This window comes from Gambusia affinis, linkage group LG04 (genome assembly GCF_019740435.1).
Source record: "Gambusia affinis linkage group LG04, SWU_Gaff_1.0, whole genome shotgun sequence".
NCBI lineage: Eukaryota > Metazoa > Chordata > Actinopteri > Cyprinodontiformes > Poeciliidae > Gambusia > Gambusia affinis.
The window spans coordinates 27,113,469-27,138,404 of record NC_057871.1 but is presented as its reverse complement, the minus strand read 5'-3'; the positions used below and the strand labels follow the sequence as shown (position 1 = coordinate 27,138,404).

At 39.4% G+C, this 24,936-nt stretch overlaps 1 protein-coding gene across 2 annotated transcripts in view; it reads right to left on the bottom strand.

Moving 5' to 3' along the window:
• LOC122830339 (voltage-dependent T-type calcium channel subunit alpha-1I-like) overlaps window positions 1-24,936 on the bottom strand; it is a 201,955-nt gene that overhangs the window by 38,722 nt on the left and 138,297 nt on the right. For both annotated transcript variants that reach the window (XM_044115612.1, XM_044115613.1), the window contains 9 exons: window positions 24,209-24,279; window positions 23,490-23,982; window positions 22,844-22,944; window positions 17,788-17,911; window positions 16,534-16,602; window positions 4,700-4,878; window positions 2,781-2,907; window positions 2,003-2,128; window positions 1,464-1,553 (listed from right to left, as the gene is read on the bottom strand). In XM_044115612.1, the coding sequence (XP_043971547.1) occupies window positions 1,464-1,553; window positions 2,003-2,128; window positions 2,781-2,907; window positions 4,700-4,878; window positions 16,534-16,602; window positions 17,788-17,911; window positions 22,844-22,944; window positions 23,490-23,982; window positions 24,209-24,279 (1,380 nt within the window). The remainder of the gene's footprint in view (window positions 1-1,463; window positions 1,554-2,002; window positions 2,129-2,780; window positions 2,908-4,699; window positions 4,879-16,533; window positions 16,603-17,787; window positions 17,912-22,843; window positions 22,945-23,489; window positions 23,983-24,208; window positions 24,280-24,936) is intronic.

Sequence of the window (24,936 nt, the reverse complement as noted above, 5' to 3'; positions counted from 1 at the left end):
GATGATGGACTAAAACAAACATGAAACATCCATCCATCCATTTTCTGTTCATCCTTGTCCCCTAGAGGGGTCAGGAGGGTTGCTGGTTCCTCTCCAGCTACGTCCCGGGCGAGAGGCGGGTTCACCCTGGACAGGTCGCAAGTCTGTCGCAGGGCAACACAGAGACACACAGGACACACAACAATTCACACATTCACTCACACCTAGGGAGAATTTAGGGAGACCAATTAACCTGACAGTCATGTTTTTGGACTGTGGGAGGAAGCCGGAGAACCCGGAGAGAACCCACCATGCACAGGGAGAACATGCAAACTCCATGCAGAAAGACCCCGGGCCGGGAATCGAACCCAGGACCTTCTTGCTGCAAGGCAACAGCTCTACCAACTGCGCCACTGTGCAGCCCACACATGAAACAATTCAGGTCAATTCAGTTTACAAGACTGACGTCGTCAACTTTCGAAGAGAATGGCCTCAGTCACTTTTTGCCAAAAGAGATTTTGGCAATAAATAAATAATAAAAAATCAAAGCCTCTTTTGTTCCAAAAGACATTTTAGGCATTAAAAACAAGTCACTTTTGGCAAAAAATGACTAAGGTCATTATATTAGGAAGGTGACCAAGAGTAATGTTGTGCTTTTCCAGACCAAAAATAACTGTAGATAAACCTATATATACGTGGAATGGCGTTAAAAAGGGCATCTTTGAAACAAAGTTTTAATAACTATGTTACTGCAATGTGACCAAACGGTTACAAGCAAAACATAAAGTCCTCATGTTAAGAAACGTGTTGGAAGCCTCATATTGACTGTATTAGAAATAAAACTGCAAAAACTACTGGAACATTGTTTAAAATAAATGACTTAATAAATGTAAAAGGCTTGCGTATTATATAATTCCTCCTCGGTTATTTGTCATATCGGCTCAGAAAAATGGGGGAATGATTAGGAGTACATCGTTGTTTTCCCATCAGCTTTGTTGATTTTCTTTTCTCTTTTTTTTTTTACCACAAAGGCAAACATAAAATAATTCCACAAAGAAAGATTAGCGTAGCTGTATTATCGACAACATAAAGCTGGAGTCAATTAGCGAGTGACTGTAGACGACTGGAACTCATCCTCCTCCAGCTCAGCACCAAAGATCATTCGGAAAAGTTTTTTAAAAGCTGGAGTTTTAAAAACATTCAGATTAACAGGAGCTGTTTGACGTTTGGTAGCAGTTTTTATAACGATGCCTCCACGTGTGCCTCGATGTTGTAGAACATTAGGGAATATTAAGGAGCTCCAACTGGCTGAGGAATCACAGGACCAGAAGGATTGCATTCATACCGTCCAACTAAAAAGACAGTATGCCACAAAAATCTGATGACGCACTCTGTGCATAAACCCAATGGACTGCAACACCGAGGGGTTAAGAACGGTTAGACTGAGCGTGAAAAATGGGTCACTGAAGGCCGCGTGTGTTTACCTGCTGGTCAATCCCCACTGCGTCCAGTCCGTGGTACATGATGTTAACCCAGCCGTCTTTTGATGCTAGAACAAACAGCGACATGAGAGCCTACGGGAACACAGACAAAACACACGCTTAGGTAAAAATCTTACCTGTCTATTAGGGAATTTGTACTTTTACTTCATTTGTTATCTACGGTGGCCCCTAGGGGACATGGGTGACTTTTTTTATTTATTTAGTTTTTTTAACTTTGGCATTCCCTCACAATAATATACTAGTTGATTCATGCTGCATCTTCCGTAATTATCTAAACTCAATAATTAATTCTTAATGCTTTCTTCTTAAAAACAGGAGCTATAAAAAAAAAACATATTTTATTATGCCAAACCATGAGAAACATTTTCATTATTAAAAAGAATTTTCTAGCAAAATACCTTCTGAATTATCTCCCACGTTTTGAGAACGACCTTCTGTGGACAGCTCTCCGCTTACAGGTTCAAAAATAATACAGACGTGACAAAAAGGAATATCGTTTTGGTAATGTTTTTGTCCCGTACCTGTCCAAGGTTGTCAAAGTTGTACTTGTGGTGAACCCATCGGTAACTGGCTCTGATGCAGTCCGTTTTATTCGTGATGTTCTTCACGTCTGAACCCACGCAGTAGTAAAACTTGCCTTTGAAGAGCTTTTGAGGCAAAACACGCAAACGGAGAGGGAGAGATGAGCGAACGAGGCGAACAAAGACACATTCTGACGACGGCATGACGACACTCGTAAGCGCAGCCAGACGCCGCCTTTTACGCAGCTTTTGAAGCAATCTCATATTTAGCGGCTGTAAATATTTTCCTTGGTTCTCAAATAAAGCTTCAAAATGCAACATGATGGCAACGGTCAGGTGGTCTTCTGCCTCGTTCCTATCAAACAGGTCATAGACGGAGAGTGTGGAAAGCAACGTATGCAGACGGGGGATATTGAAATGAACACCAGTTGAGCTTTGGGGAGGAACGGGCCTGCAGGTTCTCATTCATTCAAGTTTCCGCCATTAGTTCAGATGATTGTCTTTGTCTACAGAGGCTGTCACTACTTGACACAATCAACAAATAGAATAATAATCCTCAGCTCCGATTTTCTACATTTTGGAAGCTCGACCATCGGCCAATACTTAAAACTGTACTTATCCATCGGTCAAAATTTGTCACCCCACTGTTGCCAACTTAATCAGCAGGTCAGGCTTTTACAAAGATCGATCAGCGGCCAGAAAACTGCAATCGGTGCAACCCTTGCAAATTTTCATTGGGCAAGAGGGAAGGTACTCTTCTGAAGATGCTTTCATGTACCTGAACTCCGAGAATGCCAAAGATGATGAAAAAGGCACAGCAGATGAGAACAATGTTTCCGATGGGTTTGAGGGAAGTAATTAGCGTCTCCACCACCAGCTTCAGCCCTGGAGCCCTGCTGATAACCCTGTGGCCCCCACGAAGGCAGACAGAGAGAAAACAAGTGAGACAAAGACTCACATATAGAGAGAAAGACAGAAAGCAAGAAAGCTGATTTTCAATGTAAAGCTGTTAAATAGGAACTGAGTTTGAACTGAGTCATTATCATCAAAGTAGCAAATGAAAAATATGTGTTTTTACTGTCATATGCGAAGAACAGATGTATACTAAATTGGTCATAGATGGATTGACTAGGATCTTTTTAATTGGTGTTTATGACAAAATAAAGCATCCGATACACTTGGTGGCTTTTCTCATAAGGATGGAGAAAAGAAAAAAGCTGCAGTGACATTTTATAAGTAGAAAAATTCAACATTTTACCTAAAATTATTTCTCTAAAGGTAAAAAAAACAACTTTCTGCTATGAAATATTTTGTTTTTGTGCACTAAACGCATTGAATGTAAACTGAAGTCAACAAAAACCTTTAAGATGCATATCTTGAGGTTGATTAAAGTGTCTTAAAACCTTCAAATAGGAACCCAGGATGTCTTGTTTCTATGGAGTACAACTGTAGCGTGACAAAAAGGAGCTTTCTGCTTCAAAATTTCAAAGAAATAAATAAGGTATGTTTGTAAGACGAATGTGTGTTGGTCTTCAATCATCAGCAAATTGCTCCAAGAAAATGGACGCTAGTCTGAAGAGTTAGAGCAGTAATTAAAACAAACAAACAAAAAAGAACGACTGGAATTTGGGGAACAAGCCTGAGTGACGAACCAAGTTTATTTTTCCACCGTGGACGATGAGAAGGAGAGTAAAGACAGTAAGATAAGCTCCAGGGTCATTATTAGAGAGGTCAAAACAAAGAGTGGGATCTCGAGAGTCACAAAGTCTCCAAGATTTAGGTTTTTTATTCTTAGATAGAGCAATATTTCTATTTCATTAGTCTGTTTGTTAGATCGTTAGTTGTAGCTCATGAGTTGAAACAAGCGCTGTGATGGCATTTTCTTTTTTATTTACATGACTGCACACAGAATAAGAGCGTGACAGACCTAGAAATAAAATAAAATAAAAAAACTTGCACTACTAAGGAGACTTTGAGCTCAGTAACAAAGAGGCAGTGAAGGGGAGGAGGAAGCAGTTAACTCACTGACTTTTACCCGCTCCGAGTCAGACCGCTCTCTCTGTGTTGGACCTGTGATGGACTGTCCAGATTGAACCCTGACTCTTGTCTAGTGTCAGCCCGTCAGACTCCAGGCCCTGCATGACCCCGGAGAGGATTAACCGAGTAAAGATAATAGATGGACGGACAGATAGCGCCATGTCTGGCAGACGAGTCGGGTCCCAGACTATTTTTTGCATGGCTGGGAACAGTAGTTGGAGGTGGTGGTGGGCAGGAGAGGGAGGAGGGGGGGTTCCCGCATGTTGCCTGGCAACTATTCAGAGATGTGTTGCTATTTTTCTATGTAAGACTTTCGACAGACTTTGTAGTATTTAGGTAACAACGAGCTTATATTGGACAGTTGAAGTGCTACACTGCAAAAACGCCAAATGTCAGCATTCTTAGTCGTTTTTTTTTCTAATGCAAATGTCTTATTACACTCGAAATAAGATGAAACTATCACTATCGGAGCTTGTTTTAAATAAACAATTCCTTAATATTGCTGAAAAAGTATTGGCAGATAAACCTACTTACAACAAGACATTTTCCCGATGTCACAGGGGAAATAATATTTTTTCATCAATATCAGTTTAACAAAAAAAAAAAAAAGAAAGGATCTGATTATGGTGACGGGTTAAATTCTGTCCGTTTGTCACTAACCTGAGAGGCCGTAACGTCCTGAGCAACCGGAGAACGCGCAGGACTCCCAGGATCTTAGCGCCTCCTGCCATTGACACGACAATATCAATGAGAGACACAAAGACCAGGAAACCGTCCAGGATGTTCCAGCTGCTCCTCAGATACGCCGTCTCTCCCAGGTACAGGCCCATGGACACAACCTGGGGGAAATCCAACGGAGACATGACCCACATGAATAGACGACTCATCAGATTCATGTGATCTTGTCGTGTTTAATGTGCTGTAAAAATGTATGAGCTAATTTACAGATTTCTTCTGTTTTTGGTTTTGGCACACTTCAATGTCACACAGAGATAACCAAAGCAAATGCATAGAGATGGTCTAAAAATACTACCTTAAGTGTTTTCACAACAATTAAAGTAGTGTTTCTGTCTAATAATTTGTGTTAGCCAGAAACTGTTAGCCAACGTCTGGCTAACATGGTAAAATGACATTGTTCTTAAAAACATTAACTAACTATAATTAACTGATGAAAATAAGTTATTTATACCAAGTTGGGCCTGTGATAAAAAGTAATTTAGGTTGTGAAATCTTAAATTAACTGTAATCTAGTTTTTTTTTTTGTAAAGCTCAGTTAAATTTAAGCCATTTTTTTTGCTCGACTGCCAAGAGGACACTACTCAGCTTTTGTTTACAAAAGCTTCTGTTACGGAGTGAAGCTTCTTCTCAAACAACACGGAGTCTCGTATTTCTTTTACTGAACCTTTCTGTTCAGTGTTTATTGAAGAGAAAAAGAACGGCTTCAGCAGAAAAGCGATAAAACAACAAACGGACAACCAACCGTTCGTAACCAATAGCAATCAGAAGTCAACAAAACAAGATAGTGACAAAACAGTAACAGATCCTTAAGCATTTTTCAAATTAAAGGACTTCCTCTATTCAAATAAATCATGTCTTGCACTTAAATATATTTCACTTCACCTTTGTAATTATATACAATCATGTTCAAAACAATTAATAATAATCATCATGTAAATTATGCTTAACATATAAGTGTAAAAAAGTCACATCTTCTTTAAAAGGGGCAACATTATGTGTTTTTCTGTCACAGTGTCATTTTATACTGCAGTCAAGTAACTATGGTAACCTTCAGTCGTTATACAAATGCTGTTCATATGAAATATAACTTAAATGATATCTAATTTCATAATTTAACGCCTTGAAATTGGGCCTCTGTCTCTTTAAGAAAATCTTACACTTTCTGAAACTACGCTTTCAGGAAGTCGTCACAACACGCCTCCTCTATTGACCCTTTAACAACACTGTTTTCAGCATTTCAATGAGAAGTAGCTCCAACAATTAGGTCAGCAGATGACGTTCCAACTAGGGGTTGAACCAATTAGTCGACTAGTCGACTAGTCGACTCTAGGACGTCTCGCGAGTTTTTACATTTCATGTCGACTAGTCGCAGTCATGTGATTGCCGGTGGTGACAGCCTGTGCTGATCTGACAGCACAGTAGGCTATACGTCACAAGACACAAGAAAAATAAGTTAATACATTAGTTTAAATGATATGTAGATGGATGCATATTTGTGGTTTTACAGTGTTTTTAAAAGGAGATGGAGTTGCAGCTGCAGTCAACTACAAAACACCAGCCGTCTAAAACTCGCCCCCTTCCCGCTAAGGATGTCACTTAGCCGGCTCGCGAGTGTCTTTGTCACTACGATCTAACTAATACATTATTATGTTATGTTGCTGATTAAATAAAGATCTGTGGTAATGCCATCTAAAAGATGTGCGTTTCCTTTTGAATGTTGGTTTCCCAGCAACTTATTATTTATCATAAACTATCCCGATGTTTTGTTGTTTCACTTGTTGCTGTTCTGTGTAAATGCCGTATTTTTCCGTGAAAACGGGTAATAAAGCCTGTACGTTACTCCAAAGCTTTGCGTCTTGCGTTGCTATGACGTCACAACGACTAGTAAACTCGACATCGACTTGACTTTTATCATGTTGACGTTGACTAGAAAATATGTTAAATCGTTCAATCTGCTGAGTCAGCAGAGCTTCCTGCCGCGCATCGGGCGGAGGAGAAGCAGGTGGTTTCGTTGAATTCAGCTGTAACCAAACGGGATCCGTTCATAACAAGTTTGGCTTGTGATGTTCCAAAAGCACCATGTAGTCAGTGTGATAATTTGACTCCTATAGTAACTATCCAGAGATCATCAGCATCAGCCGGTGTTTAGAAAAAAAAAGTCAGACCCGACTTTGTGCAACAAACTTTTCCCCGCTGCTCACGAAGAATGATCTGTTTATTGCTCTTTTAATTCTCCATAATAGACTTAGTAAAAGCAGGAGAAGGGGAGTGTGTGTGTGTGGGGGAGGAGGGGGGTCAATATTTGCCGTGAAAATAGCTAATAAAGCCTCCAAGTAGTTGTGAAGGGTTTTTGCGCTTACGTCACTATGACGTCACCGCGACTAGTCGACATCGACTCGACTATTATCATGATGTAGTCGACCTTAAAAAATATGTAGTCGTTCAACCCCTAGTTCCAACAGGTGTTTGCTAATTGCTGCTGGCTAGTCTGAAGGAGCTGAGTGGGGAAGTCCTGAGGAAGGACTGCTGCAATGTTCTATAGTGTACCATAATAACATTATAACATGAAGTAAGACTCAAAAAAGTAGATTTTACATAATACTGCCCCTTTAATCAAACTCCTCGATACTCAAAGGCAATAATATCAAAGATGTGGCTGAACTGCTAAATGTTGCATATTATCTCATTGCTCTGATTTAATATAACAAACTCTTGTTCCAGCAGGAACTGAAAGAAAACAAAAACATTTCAGTGCAGAGTCTTCAGAGAAAAACAGAAAGACGCTACGTTGAGGAACGTGTGAGACAGCTATCAGTCAGTGAATTGAAAGGCAGAAGTCAGGTATGGTGAAGAAAGGTACAGAGAATCAGTGGCGCAAAAGGTGGCTATGCAGCGTATGCAACGCATAGGGGCGCTGCACTATATGGGGCGCAAAACGATGAGGGGGATTTTTTTCTAGTCAGCATTTTAAGTACTTAACAGCTGTTTGTGTATGAAATGATCAATAACAGAGGAACAGCACTGATTAGTCGCCCCTCTCCTCCTGTCACCTGCTCTCCCCTCCCATACAGGTAGCTTGGGCAGCGTCCCTTCGAGAACACGCTGAGGCGCGTTTTTTTCTTTTAAATTTGTAGCAGTGCCTTGACAACAGGGAGCTAAAGATGAGGCGCAGAAAAACCTCCGGGGCACAAAACAGAAAACGGAAGAGGGGGAAAGATAAAGATGTAGGAGAGACGAAGAAAAGATTTTCAAAGTGGTTGAAAGACAGAAGGTAAGTAATGTCAGTGTATCAACAAGAGAGTGGTAAATATTCACGTTAGCTTAAGCTAGCCTAAAATAACAGTTGGTTGTTGTTTCCACCCAATACTGGACGTGATTTATTCCGTATTGCTATAAATGTCTGACAGACACACCGATCACACACATCTCAACAATAAGTGTAATAATAATGACCAAAACAAAACACGGGAAATATTAGGGTCAGCTAAATTGTCGTTGCGGGACCTAAATAGGACTCCACTAACTGACGCTGTTGTCATGGTTACCTAGCGGACACTACACAGCCGCAGTGAGCTGCTATCAACCAGTGTCTTTTTAAAATGTCCACCCGATATTACACCGTCCTTAAAGTAAAACCTCTGGCAAAAATACAGATGGTAGTGGGAAAACACGGGCTAAACAATCACAGTGAAGTTTAATAGGGGCATTAAAATAAACATGTCGGCGATATTCAGTGGCACCCAGTGGGTTTGATATCAGACAGAATGGATCAGGAGAGGAACCGCATACCCGTCAGAACCTAAAGAACCAGACATCAGACGCTTCATCCCTCAGTCATTTCCTGAGACCAAAAAATAATATAGATGGCAATTTAATGAACAAATTATACAAATAGATTAATAGTAAATAAATAAATATTGTGAAGACAACATCAATAACGTTTGTTAGGATTGTGTAAAAAAAAAGGTTGATATCTTTTGTGGTCAATATTATTTCACCATTTTATTAATGTGGGTTGCCAGTTTGGATCAGGCTTCCTATCAAGCTATAAGAATGATAGAAAACATGCTAACAAAAAGCCTCAGACCTGCAGCTCATAGGAGGTTCTAGACACAGGATAACAGGCTCTTTGGCTCACTTCTACAAGTTTATGTCCTGGGAGGGTGGGGGGGCGCCGGTGAGATGTTTGTATCCACCTAAAAAATATGTAGTTGTGCCCCTGGCTGTGGTAACAGAAGAAAACTATAAATATATGGCTACACTTAACTTTACTGGATGGCTAGCTCGCTGTTACTGTCTCTTACTCTGCGCCCCCTAGAGACCGTTGTTGGAAATGTTGGTTTTTGGAAGGCTGCGACAAAACTTATGCATCCCATTTAAAGAGTGTATCGTAGAAAGAAACAATGTTCAGTACAGGTAAGGATGCAAGTTATTAATTAATGAGTTAATCTAAAGTTGATTAGATTAAAACACAAAATTATGGCTAGTGCAAGAATAAATACACTGAAAAAAATACCTCTTTGGATGAGCATAAAAAAATCATGGAAAGGTTTTCCACCTGATTACTTTGCTTTATTTCAGCACCATGTAATTCTGTTACTCCTATTTACAGCAAATCTGTTAGGTCAACTTAATTTATTAAGGTTATTCTCATTTTATTTAAATTAGAATAACCTTAATAAATTAAGTTGACCTAATTTATTAAGGTTATTCTAATTTAAATAAAATGTGTTGGCTCAATTTAATTTATTAAGGTTGAGTTGAATCAACCTGTCAATAAAAGAGCCAGCCCAACTAATTTGCAATGCTTTGGATGAAATAATTTACTTAACCAAGATTAACGGCGATTTAGTTGAGACCAACTTTTTTTTTCTCCGAAGTGTTTTTGTGGCGCTAGTGGCTTGTATTTTTTTGAGACAGTAGGCTGACAGGGTGAGGACATGGCAAAGGTCGCCAGGACCTGGAGTCGAACCAGCAACGTCTGTGTCGAGGACTAAGGCCTCCAAACGTGCAATGTGCTAAACCCCTGCGCCACCACAACACGCTGGAGAAACCAGCTTATGTTACAGTGATTCCTTCACACTAATTATTAAGTTGATCCAACTCATGAAAATTAAATTAGCTCAACAAACATGCTTCATGTTGAAAGAAAACTATTTAATCGTGTGAAAATCCTTTCCATGATTTAATTACGTTAATTCAAAGACTATTTTTTTTTAAAAAAGTCCAAAACATTTTTGACTTTTTAAAAAAAAATGTCTTTGAGAACTTTTTTTACAGTCTTAAATTTTTACAGTTCTTAAATGCACTGTATCAGTGCATTTAATCCATCCATCCATCCATCCATCTTCTTTTGCTTCAGATCACATAAGTTAATAAATTCATATTCTTTCTCTCTGTAACAGTCAGTGAGCGAGAAACCAAGATAAATTTAAAAGACACCAATTAGCCTAATCACTTTTTTCCCGAAGGTAGGAAAAACCGGAGCACCCAGAGAAAACCTATGAATTGAGTTTAATGAGTATTTTGCATTCCTCCCTGTCTGGGACAGGGAGGAATGCAAATACAAATTATTAATTAATGAGTTAATCTAAAGATGATTAGATTAACACAGAAAATTATGGCTATGGCCAAACTGCAAGAATAAATAAAAGTCTAAACGTTATTAGTTAATACAAGAGGCGTATACGAACTGTCCATCCATCCATCCATCATCCACTTCAGATCACAGGGGTAGCAGCCTATGTAAGGAGGTCCAGATTCCCTCTCCAAAGCCACTTGGTCCAGGAGTTCCCAGATCAGCTGAGAAACCTCCATAGTGTCCTGGGTCTTCCCCTTGGCCTTCTCCCGGTGGGATGTGCCTGAAACACCTCACCAGGGAGGCGTCCAGGAGGCATCCTGACCATGGCCTCGGATTTGGAGGCACTGATCCTCATCCCGGCTGCTTCACACTCGGCTGCGAATCGTTCCAGTGAAAGCTGCAGATCACGACCTGATGAAGGCAGTAGGACCACATCTTCTGCAAAAAGCAGAGATGCGATCCTAAGGCCACCAGATCGGATCCCCTCAATGCCTTGGCTGTGCCTACAAATTCTGTCAATAAAAGTATTGAATAGAATTAGTGACAAACAGCCTTGGCGGAGTCCAGCTCTCACTGGAAACGAGCCCGAGTTGCTGCCAGCAATGAGGACCAGACTCTGGAAGTACAGGGAGCATCTGTAGCCCAGGATCAGATCACCAAGGTCTCCACCTTCTGCCGCCCCAAGGTGTATACGCCTCTTGTATGCGATGTTCACAAACATCATATTATGTTGCCTTCAACCTCTGACTTTACCGTTCTCCTCAGATTTTTTTCTCCCCTCAGATTTTCCAGGGCTTCCTGTCTTCCACTACAACTGGAGGTCTTCCAGGCTTTCTTTGGCTTGGGGGCTGTGGCTTAAACTGTGATGTTAAATTGCCTTTAAAATCTGGCATTAACTTTCCCTCACCCAAACTCAAAGTTCTTTGATTGGAAGACAACTTTGGTTTGGGTGGCTGGGGGTTTGAAACAATTGATGGTAGACATCTAATTTTTTGATTTTTAGGTAGTGGCTTTATATTGCTTTCATCATCTGGCCTCACCACAGCAATGTCATGTTTATTATTTAGGGATTCCTTCGAATCCTCTTGGTCAACTCTCTCAATGAGCACCTCTCTTTTGATCTTTAACAATTGCTTGGTTAGTTCTTTTATTTGATTCTGGTCTTTCCGTCTGAGCTCCGTTAGTACTTCTATCTCAGCATTTAAAGCCATATTGTTTATTTTAAGCTGTTTCCAATCCGGCGCAGTAGGATTTTTCCCTTTCCCAGCCTCTCTCTTTACTTTTGACGGCGAGGGTCGCCTCTTTGCCTGCTCATATAGGAGTTCATTAAGCTGCCGATCTTTTATCATTAGGCATTCTTGCAAAACCCTGCTTCTGTGTTTTTCCTGAGCCAGTGCATCAACATCTAGCTTGGCTTCAAACGCGATCCTTGTCTCTTCGACGGCTTCCTCCGTTGGCATTCTTGAAAGTTTCTTGATCAGATCTTTGTTTACATTTTCTGCCTCCATGAGCTTCTTTTCCAGATCTTTTACAGTGCTCTCCAGAAGTTTGGTCTTCTCTTTCTCTTGCAGAATTTCCTTGTCTTTCAAGCTGATGTCATTCAACAATTCAATCTCAAGTTTTTTTATTTCATGTTCTTTCTTTTCAGTCTTCAGTATGTATGCTGCAAATTCTGATGTCACTTGCCTTTTTTCCTCTACGGTCCTTTCAATCCGAAGTTTGTATTCCCTCTCCAGGATTTTGAAAGAGTTGTGCAGGTCTTTAAGTTTACTTTCGTGTGACTTCACTTCAGCCAGCAGCTGATTTCTGTGTGAACTCCCGGTCTCTATCTCTAATTTTAGCTTCGGTATTTTTTCACAGTTCAGATATTTGTTGTCCTTGAGTGAAGTCTTCAGCTCTTGGTTTAATGAGTCAATTTTCTAATTTAAAGCTCAATTTGCTCATGAGCTTTCACCAGGTCCTGCTCCAGTGTTTTGTCCTTTATCAGCATTGCAGATCTCCAGATAATAGAACATATGGTTCAACAAGATAAGAACCATCCAAAGTATTCTAAAAATTATTTTCCAAAAAAAAAAACCCTCAATCTTTCCACACTGATCCAAACTGTACAGCAGTGGGCCTAAGCCACATGCCATAAATCAGGTTTTTACTTATGTTTTGACAGCGTACATATGGAGCTATAACATGTCTGTTCTGTTATTAATAGCAGCCTGGTTATCCTGAGGTTCCTCTGCTACTACTGGAATGCCTCTGGATATAAATAAAGCAGATTAAACATCACCCTGGTAACATGATTCATTGGACGTCTGGCGCTTCAATGCCAACAGTGACAAAGGTTACCTCGCGCTTTTCTTACTCTGTCAGCGGTGTGACACGCAGACTGTGTCACAATGAATTCACTTTTAAACTGCAGTCAAACTCCATTTACAGTCTGATATTTCAGTCATCCCTGCTATTATTGGACTTGCTCTTCAAGTGGTTTTTCAGTTTAAAATGGGATTACTTGCGCCGGCGATGCTAAACGGTGACTTCAAAGTGATTCTACTAGACTGATGAGAACGGCATATAATTTCACAGATTGCCTATTGATATTTCAGAGGTGGTTTGAATATAAAACAAACCTTATATCATAAGTACTGTCAACACACACCCTCCATAGAGCCAGAGCCCCCCCACAACACCATCATCATTTGTCACCCGATAAGAATAATCAGCTTTTGACAATGGATGGATGAATAGCTCAAGTCGGAACTGGAGACTTTCTCGCTATCACGATGAACTTATTCATTTGAACCTGGCTGAACTGAATTTAAAACCAATACTTGTTAAGGGTGAACTGGAACGACATTGAAACGAAGTTTCTGAAGAGCTCTTTGGGAAATAGCAATCATTGTGTTCGCCGTATCCGGCTCAGTGACTGTAGCACGGCTGAAAAGCAAGACACCAGGCCGTCTTTTTGATCTAATTTCTTTCAGCCTAATTTATTCAGCTTCTAAGGAAATCTAATGATGCAGATCTGAAGGAAACCCAGACACGAAATGGCATTCATCAGAAATCACAGCCTTAGCCCTGGAACTCAAAGAAATAGTTGGAAGGAAGCTGAAGTTACTCACGATGCCTTTAAATGGAGTCTAATGCCCGACACCAGCAAACATATTCTAAACAGCGAGGGTCTTTAAAGATCCTAAGACAGTTACATTTGCTTTAGTAATGAAGGAGACAAATATATATCTTGGAGTTTTAATAAATAATCACTTGAAACAGGGAATTTAGAAAACCGATATGCTCAAAAAAAGAAGAAGAGAGAGACACTTTGTCCCACTGCTACACTGGGCATTGAAATTCTCCTTTATTAACATCTCTCTTCATATCTCCATCTGGGTTTTCTGCCATTTACCTATATTCCTCTGGTAGAATTTCAACAGTGCCGATTAGTGAACAGAAGAAATTGTGCCTGAAGATGTCTATTTTCTGCACTGGATTAGAGTTGTAGTCTGCCTGTAGTTTTGGGAAAGGCAGCAGAGGAAGTGAGCAGAGCTGTTCAGTCCGTGTTGGCCACGCCTCCAAATGCTGAATTACCATCAACAATCATCTTGTTCGGCGCGGCGCTAGAAGACAGTTATTTACAGCACAGGTAGCTTCCGGTAAGCTTCATAGCATCAATCTGGTGCATTGCATAAGTCACAGCCAAATGTTAACAATTAGGTAAAATTTGAAACTTCAAATGGAGTTCATGCCTCCAGAAAGCAATTATTCCCAATAGTTGAGGGGCCAGACCATAGCAAAGCACAAAACAAAGGGCAGGTTTTTACCAGCCTACCTCACTGACACGTTCATAAATCTTTTTTACAAGCTTCTTCCAATAGGTTGCTAGAATTTTTGCCCATTCCTCCTTATTGATCTGGCAGAATTAGGACCTATTTGTGGGCACTAATATAAAATACCTTTCTAGCTCTGCCCACCAATTTTCAATGACAGACTTTTTTATGGTCACTCCAAGAAACTGGCTTTGTTGTCCAACAGCCACTTTTCAACTCAAGTAGTGAGCTCAGGGTCACAGGTTTGCTTGTTCCCACCTTTTGTTCCCCTGCAAACGTAGCAAATGGTCGTTATGGTGAAACACCTTACAAATTCAATTTCAACAGATCACACCACATGTCTCAGAAGTTATTTTTCTCCAAGTTCATTTGTAAACTGCAAATGAAAACAAGTAATATGAGCATTTTACGTTGTTTTAATATATTTTGAGAGACGACTCAGTAGTTATTTCTGCTAACAACTTCACGTTTTATCAGTGTTTTTTTCCACAGAGGATACAGTTACCACAATAACTATTTCTCTATCCTGGTTTAATAATAATAATGTTTCTTAGACCGAGCCACTAAGTGAGCAGCTGATGACTTTAACTCTACATACTCAGATTTTCTATGCCATGCAGAGCGATTCAGGACCATTATTGTTTTCTCATACTTTTAATCAAGTGTCGCACTAAACCTGGTAAAGCTGGAGGGTTTTTGATTTCTTTGAACTGTCACCACCTGCTTGGCCCACCAGAGGTATTGCTGTGAAATCAATAATGTAATGCTACTAACTGGACTTTTTTACATAGAGCAATTTTCATAGTAAATGAAATCTGTCTGGCTTGTATTAAAGCTTTGACTTTGTGTCATTGTGTCAGTGTGATTTTTATTTTTTGTGCATTTCTGTATAATCCAGGGGTGTCAAACTCCAGTCCTCAAGGGCCGGTGTCCTGCAACCTTTAGATGTGCCTCTGCTGCACCACACCTGACTAGAATAATTAGGTCATTAGCAAGACTCTGGAGAACTGATCTATACAAGGAGGAGGTAATTAAGCCATTTCATTCCAGTGTTTTGTACCTGTGGCACATCTAAAAACTGCAGGACACCGGCCCTCGAGGACTGGACTTTGTCACCTGTGGTATAATCCATCGGATTGGACCAGTTTTCTGAGTTGGTGCTTTAAGACAAAACTAAACTGAATTAAACTGAATCTGAAGAAGGTCACAAGTTAGACGGATGGCACAGCAACGTAAATGTATGATGCAAGAAAGGTAGTAGAAAGAGACTCGAAACCAGATCTGAGAGTGCAAATGGAGCAGCAAATTGAAAGATAATAATGGAGCTACTTTCATTAAATTACAAACTGGGAAAAATAAAAAAAGGGATACAACCAGCTACATCCAGCAATACCAGTGAACCATACACCGTCACATTGTAGATAACAATCTGCTACACATGCCTTCATTATCCACAATCATAAAAAATAAATTGTAGGATTTCTACTGGTGCAGAGAAGGCCTGAAGACTGAAAGATCTTAATAATGGACGGTTTAATGTCTTCTACAAGGCAAAATGGATAAAGCAGAAAGCATCTGAGTTTTTGATGGGAGGTTCAGGAGTGCCTGAAGGCCAGCTGAAGAATGATAGTCTTCTAATTAAATTCATTATCTAGATGCCCATCAGTAATGATACAAGTGCAACTGATTAAAACACCAAGACGGAGCGTTATCAGTAAAACCGACATGAGGAGCTAAATAGGAAGCTAAATAGGAAGCTAGAGGATAAACAGTTAGGAAAGGATCCACCTTTTCCGATGGATAGGTGACTGGACAGATGGAAGAAAAAAAAGTGTTGGCAATCAGATGATACAGTAAAAGAATGCCCAGAAAATCCAAGTTCCAGAGCAAAATTAAAAGGGTAACGCTAGCTAAGTTTCCAGTGTGAGTGAGTATTTGTCTATATTCTACCAATGTGGAAAAAACACAATTTTGCAATTGCGGTGTTTCCATGAAATTAAAATCACATGTGAATAAGTTTGTTAATGCGATAAGTCAATGAAGGTCATGGCAGCGTTAGATGCAAACAGTTACATGAGACATATTCATAACTCAGCCGTGGCGCTCATCACCTATCAGCCAATCAGAGAAGATGTCAGCATCTTATTCAGGCGTTGGGGCGACAAGGCCTCCAAACGTGGGGCGCGCTAACCTCTACGCCACCGGAGCATGCCCCAACTATTGTTTTTTTTAAGACAAAAGGAAATGTCTAATGGATTTAAGATAATGTGTTAAGAAAGAGACGACTACAATGACAGCAAACCAGGCAGAACTACAGCAAAAACAAAGTAAGAAAAAAAGAGCTGGAAGCATTTTACCTTGAGCGTCATCTCTGCGACAAAGATGGCCGTAAAGATGTAGTTTGAAAGGGTGAGTAACAGTCTTTCCTACAGTGCAAACAGACAATAGAAATAGTTTGATGGATATATTAAAAAAATGGAAAATCATTTTTATTCTAATTGTTTGATACAGTTTAATAATTGTTTGACCCACCTAGAAGGTTCAAAGCAAAAAATATTGTACACACTGTAAATGTTACCCCTCTGCTGTGCTCTGAAGCCTCACTGACAGCAGATGTCAGAGAATTGGATCTTAAACTTGCCAGAAGTGTTCAGATTCAATTTAATTGCATCACTTGCTTGAACGAACTGCTTAGCATCAAATCAAAATACACCCAGATGTCAGAACATAGTGAACTGCTGAAAACCGTAGGATTGTTGAGGAACTCTCTTAAATAAGAGAATTTGTGAATTAGATTATTGTTTACATTAATAAGGTCAATTAAACTGGATTACATCAGGATCAGGACCGAAAACACGACTCCAGTTAAGGCCTGAAATCAATGGTAATTAAAAAATACTAAAATAAAAGCATAAATAGTCCGTGCTTTGGATATATGTTGTGCTAAATGATTGAAACAATAATTTTGTCTTTTTTAGAGTTATTTTATGTACAAGTCAATAGTTGGGTTGACTTTCCTTCTTCCAACTTTTACTATTGAAACTTTTACTGAGTTTGAACTTCAAAATCACATGTATTTTAAAAACTTTAAAATACAAGTAACTATTTGTAGCTAGAAGCTCCCGTTGCTAACAGCTACTGTATCTAGTAGCTTCTGTTGTAGCTAATGTATCTAGTAGCTACCTGTATTTAAAAGCTTTTAAAATAGAAGTGATTTTAAAGTTCAATCGAACGTATCAATAGCAATGCTATTTTGTAGAATGAAAGTCTACCCAACTTTCCTTCTAAATTTGTGCACAGCTAACTAGTGCATAAACTAGCAGGCTAGCTAGTTTAGCTAGCTAATTTGTGCATTAGTCGTGCTAGTTTGTGAAGAATGAGTTAATAGCTAGTTTTTGCTTAAAAAGTCAATCAGTTAAACACTTAAAGAGTTAATTTTATCATGAGTCTATTTTGTCTTTATCAAATTGGTATCAATTTAATGCTTTTATTTTACTCAATCTGTTGTTCAGCTCTGAAAGAGTCAATAAAATATGGCACTGCATATTTAACACTGCAAAATGTACTGCGTGTAGAGAATAATAAGTAACGGAGACAATTATTGTTCTTACCAGGCTTCCTTGAAGTATCTTAGGCCTCTCCAGAGCCACTGTGATGCAGTTGAGGAAGATAAAAACCAGGACCACGTAATCAAAGAGCTTATGAGCAATGATGGACTGACAGAGAATCCTGAATCTGAGAGGACAGAGATACAACAATAGTATATTAGTGCTTCACATAGATTTTCAAAAATACTCTTCAGTTTCCAAATTCCAACACATGGCTATGTTTCAGTCTAAATATTTCCAAAACATCTCATCATGATATATTGTATTATATGTTCTGTACTTATGTTTCAGGTGACAAACTGGTGTTTAGTCTTCTGTTGTTGACGTTCTCACCATTGCCCGGAGGTTTTATTTTGAAAAATAAGATTTCTTCTACTCTGTTCACTTCCCGTTTTCTCTGTCTCCTATTGTTTTTGGGTCACTCGTGTTGAGTTGTGTTCTGTTTTCTGTGTGTGTGCGTAGTTTCTGATCAAACTTTCATTCCATTACATCAGCGGTCTGTACCTCCAGTAGCTGAATTACCTCCCTGGTATTGTCAGCAGTTTTCGGAAAAGCCTGGTTATCACCTATTTATCTGATTCAGGCGTGTTGGAGCAGGTTTGCAAACAAAAGTTGCAGAACAGTGACACTCAGACAACTGGAGTTGCTGACCCCTGCATTGGATTTTTGCTCTCAGATTTCTGACTCAGCTGCTTCTGCACCACCATTCAGTCTCTTGTCTGTGCCTCGTCACAACAATCATCTTTCCTGGTTTTTTTTTTTTTGTCATTTGTTGGATTCATGTTCCAACTTCCAGCTCTAGTTTTACTAAAAGTTAAGTCTATCATTAAATTTATTCATTTTGGATCTATTCCTCATCTTGCCTGCATTTTACATCGAAAACGCATTGAGACCTATGAGGCCTTCGCAGAGTGGTTGAGGTTAAGTTACGCACACGAGAATAATTATTCCAATCAGGTGACTATCAAAGTTGACTGCATAGCATTTTTATCAGAAATATAGGAATGATGTAGGTTAAATACCAGTAAAACCTTTCAAATCATATTTGTAGAAAATTAAAGAAAAACATTTACTTCTTAATTATGTAGTTTTGTTCTACTCCATTCATTTCATAGCTCTTAAACAGTAAATATCTTATTTTTCTTTCTTTTTCTTCAGAATCCATGAACAGCTCAAGAGTATAGGAAATTACCAAGCATCTGTCCAATTACTGTACAAAGTATTGCTTTGGCAAGCTTGGCTTCATTTTACTCTGAGCAATTAATTTGATCTTTTGGGTAAAACAAATAATAAAATAAAATAAAATAAAAGGCAAAAGTTTTTGAAAGGAAGGGAAAATCTTAGGATGATATAAACAAAAAACAAAGCACTGCACTCAGAGTTGTGCTTCTCTCTTTCTAGAAAATTAGACACGGATCGTGTCCACCGTAAGTATAAGCTGAGAACTATATTAACTTTATGCACCACGAGAAAGCCAGGAGGCGCTGCTTTGTGGACGTAAACGGCAAACGACTTGAGGAACCTCGTGATACCTGCTGCTGCACTTCGGCTGAGGAAATCAATTAGCTAATCTGACTGCCTTTCATGCAGACCAGGATACGCTGTCTGTTCATCTATCGACCTGAAAGAAGCTACCCTGTCCACAACGGCACTGATAACAACCATCCAACCCACCTGGGTGGCTCATTCCTCCATTAGGATGGATTCACACCAGCCCTGTTTAGTCTGTTTAACCAAACTTTAGCAGGTTTGCCTGGGAAGTCCGGTTTACTTGGCGAGGCGTAACAGAACTCTTTTTTTTTTTTTTTTGTAAATATGTTTATTAATTTTTTTCTTTACTATTATCAGAACTCTTGTTTCGGACCAAAAAAGCGAGCTCTGGTCCGCCTACAAGCCTCGGTTCAGCTGAAGTGAACTCCTCTTCTTTTTATTATGGCGGTTGGAAGGCAAGGTATTGGTGTACATTACCGCCATCTACTGGAGTGGAGTGTGGACCGGGATGCTAAATGTATATTACCCCCTGCCCAAAACAAACAAGCAAACAACACAAACAAACAAAAACGAAGTGAATAAGTTTTGAATGGATACGACAGGAGACCTCTCCATAAACAGGAAGTGAGCTATAGTGCAGGGCATTCTGGGTAAATACAACCAAAGCAAATCGTTGAGTCTAATGCTAAAGGGAAAAATGGGTTGCTGTGTTTTGTCAAAAATAAAGAACACATTCTACAGTCGCCAAAATCCAACGCCACGGCATTTTGTTTTTTACATATTGCAAAGAAGAAAGTGGGCGGAGGTTTTCATGTCGTTTTCTTCAGTGGTTTTTGAAGCAGGGCCACCACAGGTGAGAAGGTGGAAAAGTTTTCCAAAGAGTTTGGTTTGTTTGACAGTGCAGTGTGAAAGCAAACCGCAGCAGCTGAAAATCTAAGCGAATGTCACAGGGTCAGTCCCCAATCGAACCGAGTCTACCGGACTATCCGATGTGAAATCGCCACAAGTTTGTCTTCATTCCCTGTTTCTAGCTTCACCCGGGTCGACTTTTAACACAAACATACGCAAATGCCTACACACACAAACCCAAGCGTGCAAAGTGGAATGAGGCAGAAACAAGGCAAAGACGTACATATGCTCACACACTCCCACACGCGCATATGTGGAGCCCTTCTGAACAAATGTACCAACAGGCAGCAAGAGATGCGGCTGAACACGAGCGCAGAACACAAAATGGATGCTTGACAGATGGCACCTGTCGGCGTGCCAACACACCGTCCTGGGGCCTGGCTTCCCTTAAGTGGTCATCAGCACGCTGGGAGTCGGGTGAGTGAGTGGAGGACAGTGATTTTTCGTTCTTGCAGTGTTCGTGGGGAGTTTTCTGTGGCCTCTGGAAAAGCAACAGCTCAGCCACTGAAGAAACATGCTGCATTACTTTTTTCTTTATTAAGCCATTTGTGGAACCAGAGAGCCTTTTTCTCCTTTGGAACTGAAATTTATTTGAAAATTGGCTGCTTGCTCTTTCCTCAATATTCCAGGAAGGCCTTAAACATTTCCAAACCTCAGTGTTTTTTGAAGGCGTCTGTAACTTATAAAAGGATATACGTTTTTATACATTTATTGAAAATGTCACTATGTCGTCCCAGTACGGCATGAGACAGAAAATCTGTGAAAAAATTAAGTTCCTCTGTGTTTTTCCAGTGCTAACTTGAAACAACCAATCAGAGCCAGGAGGCGGGTCTTACTGCTGTTAATCACCTCTTGTAAATTCTCAGGCTAGTTAGCATAGCCGCCATAAAAGAAATATAAAGGGTTTTGAGCTTAACTGAGAGCGCTTAGCCCCTCCCCCTGGCTCTGATAGGTTGTTTTTGGTCAGGAGGAGTTTCCTCAGATGGCAATTGTAGCTCAGGCTGTTGCCATTATAACAAACAGTCACAACATGGTGACAGTTTTAAGAAATATTTTAGAAATAAAACATTATTTCTAAAAGTTTCACACTGCAGCTTTCAGGCTCTTTAAGTCGTACTGAGAAAGTCGTACTAGATTAGCCTAATCTAGAACGTCTCCGTTCTAGATTAGGCTAATTCTGTTTATCTGGCACTAAACAGAATTAGCCGAACCGTTTTGCCAAAGCGCATCTCAACACAATGAGGACACGTGGCCGCCACATTGTTCTCCCCTCTGACAAGTTACATCTGTGGCATTTACATCCCAAGCTCAAGCCACTGCCAATCCTGCACTGGCTTGAATAAAGGTCAGCGGATGTTTTTTGTTTTAATCACAATTATTGGAGAAATATCCCAATCGATTAGAATTTGGGACTGAAAAAATGATGTCCTGGCAGCAGACTACTTTATCGAAACACTCCATAAGGCTGCAGAAACCACTGGATGCGTTCAACGTTTTATTTTTATTCTACTTTCTTTGTCCCTCAGTCGTTTGCCTACCTACAGACTGAAATTTGCCCAGTCATCTTCTGAAAACGGGTTAAGGTGAGTCAGAATGGAGTTTTTTTTTTTTGACAGTTTCTCTGGTGTCTTTGAGTGAAGACTGAAACTCTGCCAGCTTAGAGCTTCCAGTGTAGCTTTGCTGAGGCGTAACTTCAGTTATGTTTCTTGAGATTTTTTATTGGAGATCATGTCTAGTGTTATTCATACAGTTCTGAAGTGCATAACTAATAGTTGCTCTGCCAACAACTTCACCCACCTGTGCAGCACGTTTGTCATAATTTATTTTCATTTCCCAAACCCCCATCACTGATGACTACGTCTCCGTTCTAGATTAGGTTTTTAATTAAGCCCTGCCTACGAAGATTGCTTTGCAGATTGATTTGCTGTGTTTGTTTCTGCTCTGTCAATAAACAGTTTTCCTCTCAGTCTCACTTGGCATTTCTGTGTTTAAGCTTTGTTTAATAATAAATTAACACAATTGACTACAAAACTAAATATTTAATATATATTCATATAAGTATATACACAACAGTGTATTGGGGTCATTGTAGATAGAAAAAAAAGAAGTAATTTTCTCTGAAAATAAATCTCAGAAATTTTTTGATTCCTTCTAGAAATTTTCTTAAAAAAAAAAAAAAAAACGTGAACATTTTCTGAGTTTTTAAAGTAAAATATTTTTGACTTTGGAAACTCAGAAAATGTCCACATTTCTAAAAGTTGAAAATTTATGATGTTTGGGAAATTTCAGAAGCTTTTTTCTGAGATTAATCTCAAAATTTCAAAGTTCTTTGCACATTTTCAACTTTTATAGAAAGTGTATGGGATTCATTTAAAATGGGTTTTTTTGTAGTGGAAATTACTTTTTTTTCTCTTTTTTTTTTTTTTTTTTTGGTCTGAATTGGGCCTAATACTTTGCCATACATGTACTTTTACGAAAAGCCAAAATATTTTTTCTTAACCTTTACATTAGTATCTCACAGTTGATTTACATGTTGTGGATTTGTAAAACTTTTTGATAACTTTTTGTGTTTGACTTAAACATCAACCTCTTAAAGAAATTTGGTATTTTACCCAAATTATCTTTGATTTTTATAAGTTAAAAGCTTGTTTGTACTCACTTGTTTTGAGGAGAGAACATGTAGACAGACCAGTCCTCTCTAGTCTCACACCAGTCTGGCTTGTAAACCTCCATCATCTTCTGGATACGGAAGCACCAACTCTTTAATGAAAACAGAGAAAGGAGTTAATAAAAATATTGGTATAATGGTGGAAATAAAGGGTGTGCAAAGTTTTGAGTTTCCTGACAGCAAATAAATAAAAAATGACAACATTGTATTGTTTTATATACTGTTTAGTTATTTACACATAGACAATGTACAACATTTCTTTAACCTTTTCAGAAAAGAGAGATTACGGGAAGAAAATGCTAACTTCCACCTGCAGTTTTTGGACAGGTTGATGTAATCAAGTATGATTTAACAGATTATGAACCGGTGAAAATCCATCTAGTAATCACTTACAGACATGTCATTATTCAGATCTCACTAAAAACCAGGCAAACCAAATAACAAACCAACAGAAAAAAACCCAAACAATTTCTTTGCCTTTGTCAATAACGAGAACAAATCTGCTTATTTAACAGCTATATTATTGTCAAACGTGCAAACATGAACAACTAGAAATGTAAAATTCAAATTTAGGTAGCAATGTAAAAGGGTATTTATTGAACTGTTCAGAATGTAATAATGGAGCTTGTCCACTCACATAGTCTATTTCTTCGTCTAGATCTGCTCTGTCCTTGCGCGCATTGACTTGAGGGAAGACATCGGTCATCAGATGGTTGTGGTGACCCGAAGCCTTGCCGTTGCAGTCACGGTGGTCCGCTCCCAGACCGCTGCCGGGTCCCGAGCCCCCGGTGAGCGAGCCCGCCGTCCCGGACCCATTCTTTCTCCCGTGGTCGGGGATGTGAACGGGCGGCGGTGCCGGAGCTTGTCCGCCCGTCCGGAGCAGTTCCGGGAGTTCCAGGGAAAGAGCCCGCCGATCCCGTCTTCCTCCGAAATGTCTGGAGAGGAACATCGGGGGCGGCAGGGGATGATGGGAGTGATGCGAGTGGAGAGGGTGCGAGAGAAGGGACTCCTGCTCCGAAGAGTGGTGGTAGGAGTAGGGGGAACGGGTGCTGTGCACACGCAGGCTCCCGCCAACAGGGGGCGCCCCACTGAAACCATATGTCCGCCTACCAAGGCTGTTGGAGCTGGACCTGAAGAGCAGAAGATGAAAAGCAGAAATAAAAACCAACAAGTATTCATGGCCAACTTATGAAATGTTAATGTAAAAGAAATCGACAATCTTCTGTGCATTTGCTGCAGTAATGGCTAACTGCAAACACGACGGCAGAGACATGAATCACGTTTATGGACAGTTCAGGTTTCATATTAAGAATTTATTAAGACAAAATGTTAAATAAACAGCTAAGAATTGTCTACCTGCGACTCCATCCAGACTGTGGAGGAAAAGGTCGCCCCCAGTTGTGGTAGTTGGAACTGCGACCATGGCGCTGAAACATAAACACAAATAGTAAAACGTAGTTATCTAAACAGAGTCAAGACTAAGCACTTGATTTAAGTAGGTTATGGGCATTTTAAAAATTACATTACTTCAAAAAAATTAACTAAGTTAATAAAGAAAGAAGCTTTCGTTTTTTTTTTTACAAGGATTTGGGATTTATTCACATATGCTACAAAATTAAGCTTTCGGTGCCTTTAAAGTAATTACAGCACATAATTGATACTCAGATTTATTAAGTTAGCTTAATGAGTTAGTGCAGTAAAACTAACAACTTAATGTTATGTTTTAACACTGCATTAACGGAGCCTATTTTATCCACTACATACTATTCAGTATATGGCACGATGTGCTTCCATCATCCATCATTTAATAAATAACAGTTATTTTACACATAAGACCAGGTTGGATTTTTTTCACCTATCTAAATAAAATGACAAATTAAAAACTGCTTTTTTAATTTACTTGTGCTATGTTTAAATAATTTTACCATTTGTTCGATGATCTAAAATAAGAGCAACAGAAAAAAGAAAAATGAAGCTGAAACATTTCTGTAATCTTGAATAGTAAGTCAAGGTATCTCCACCTCTAATTTGCACCAGATTTCAGTTTCCTATCAACAAAAACAAAAAAAAACAAAAACATTTTG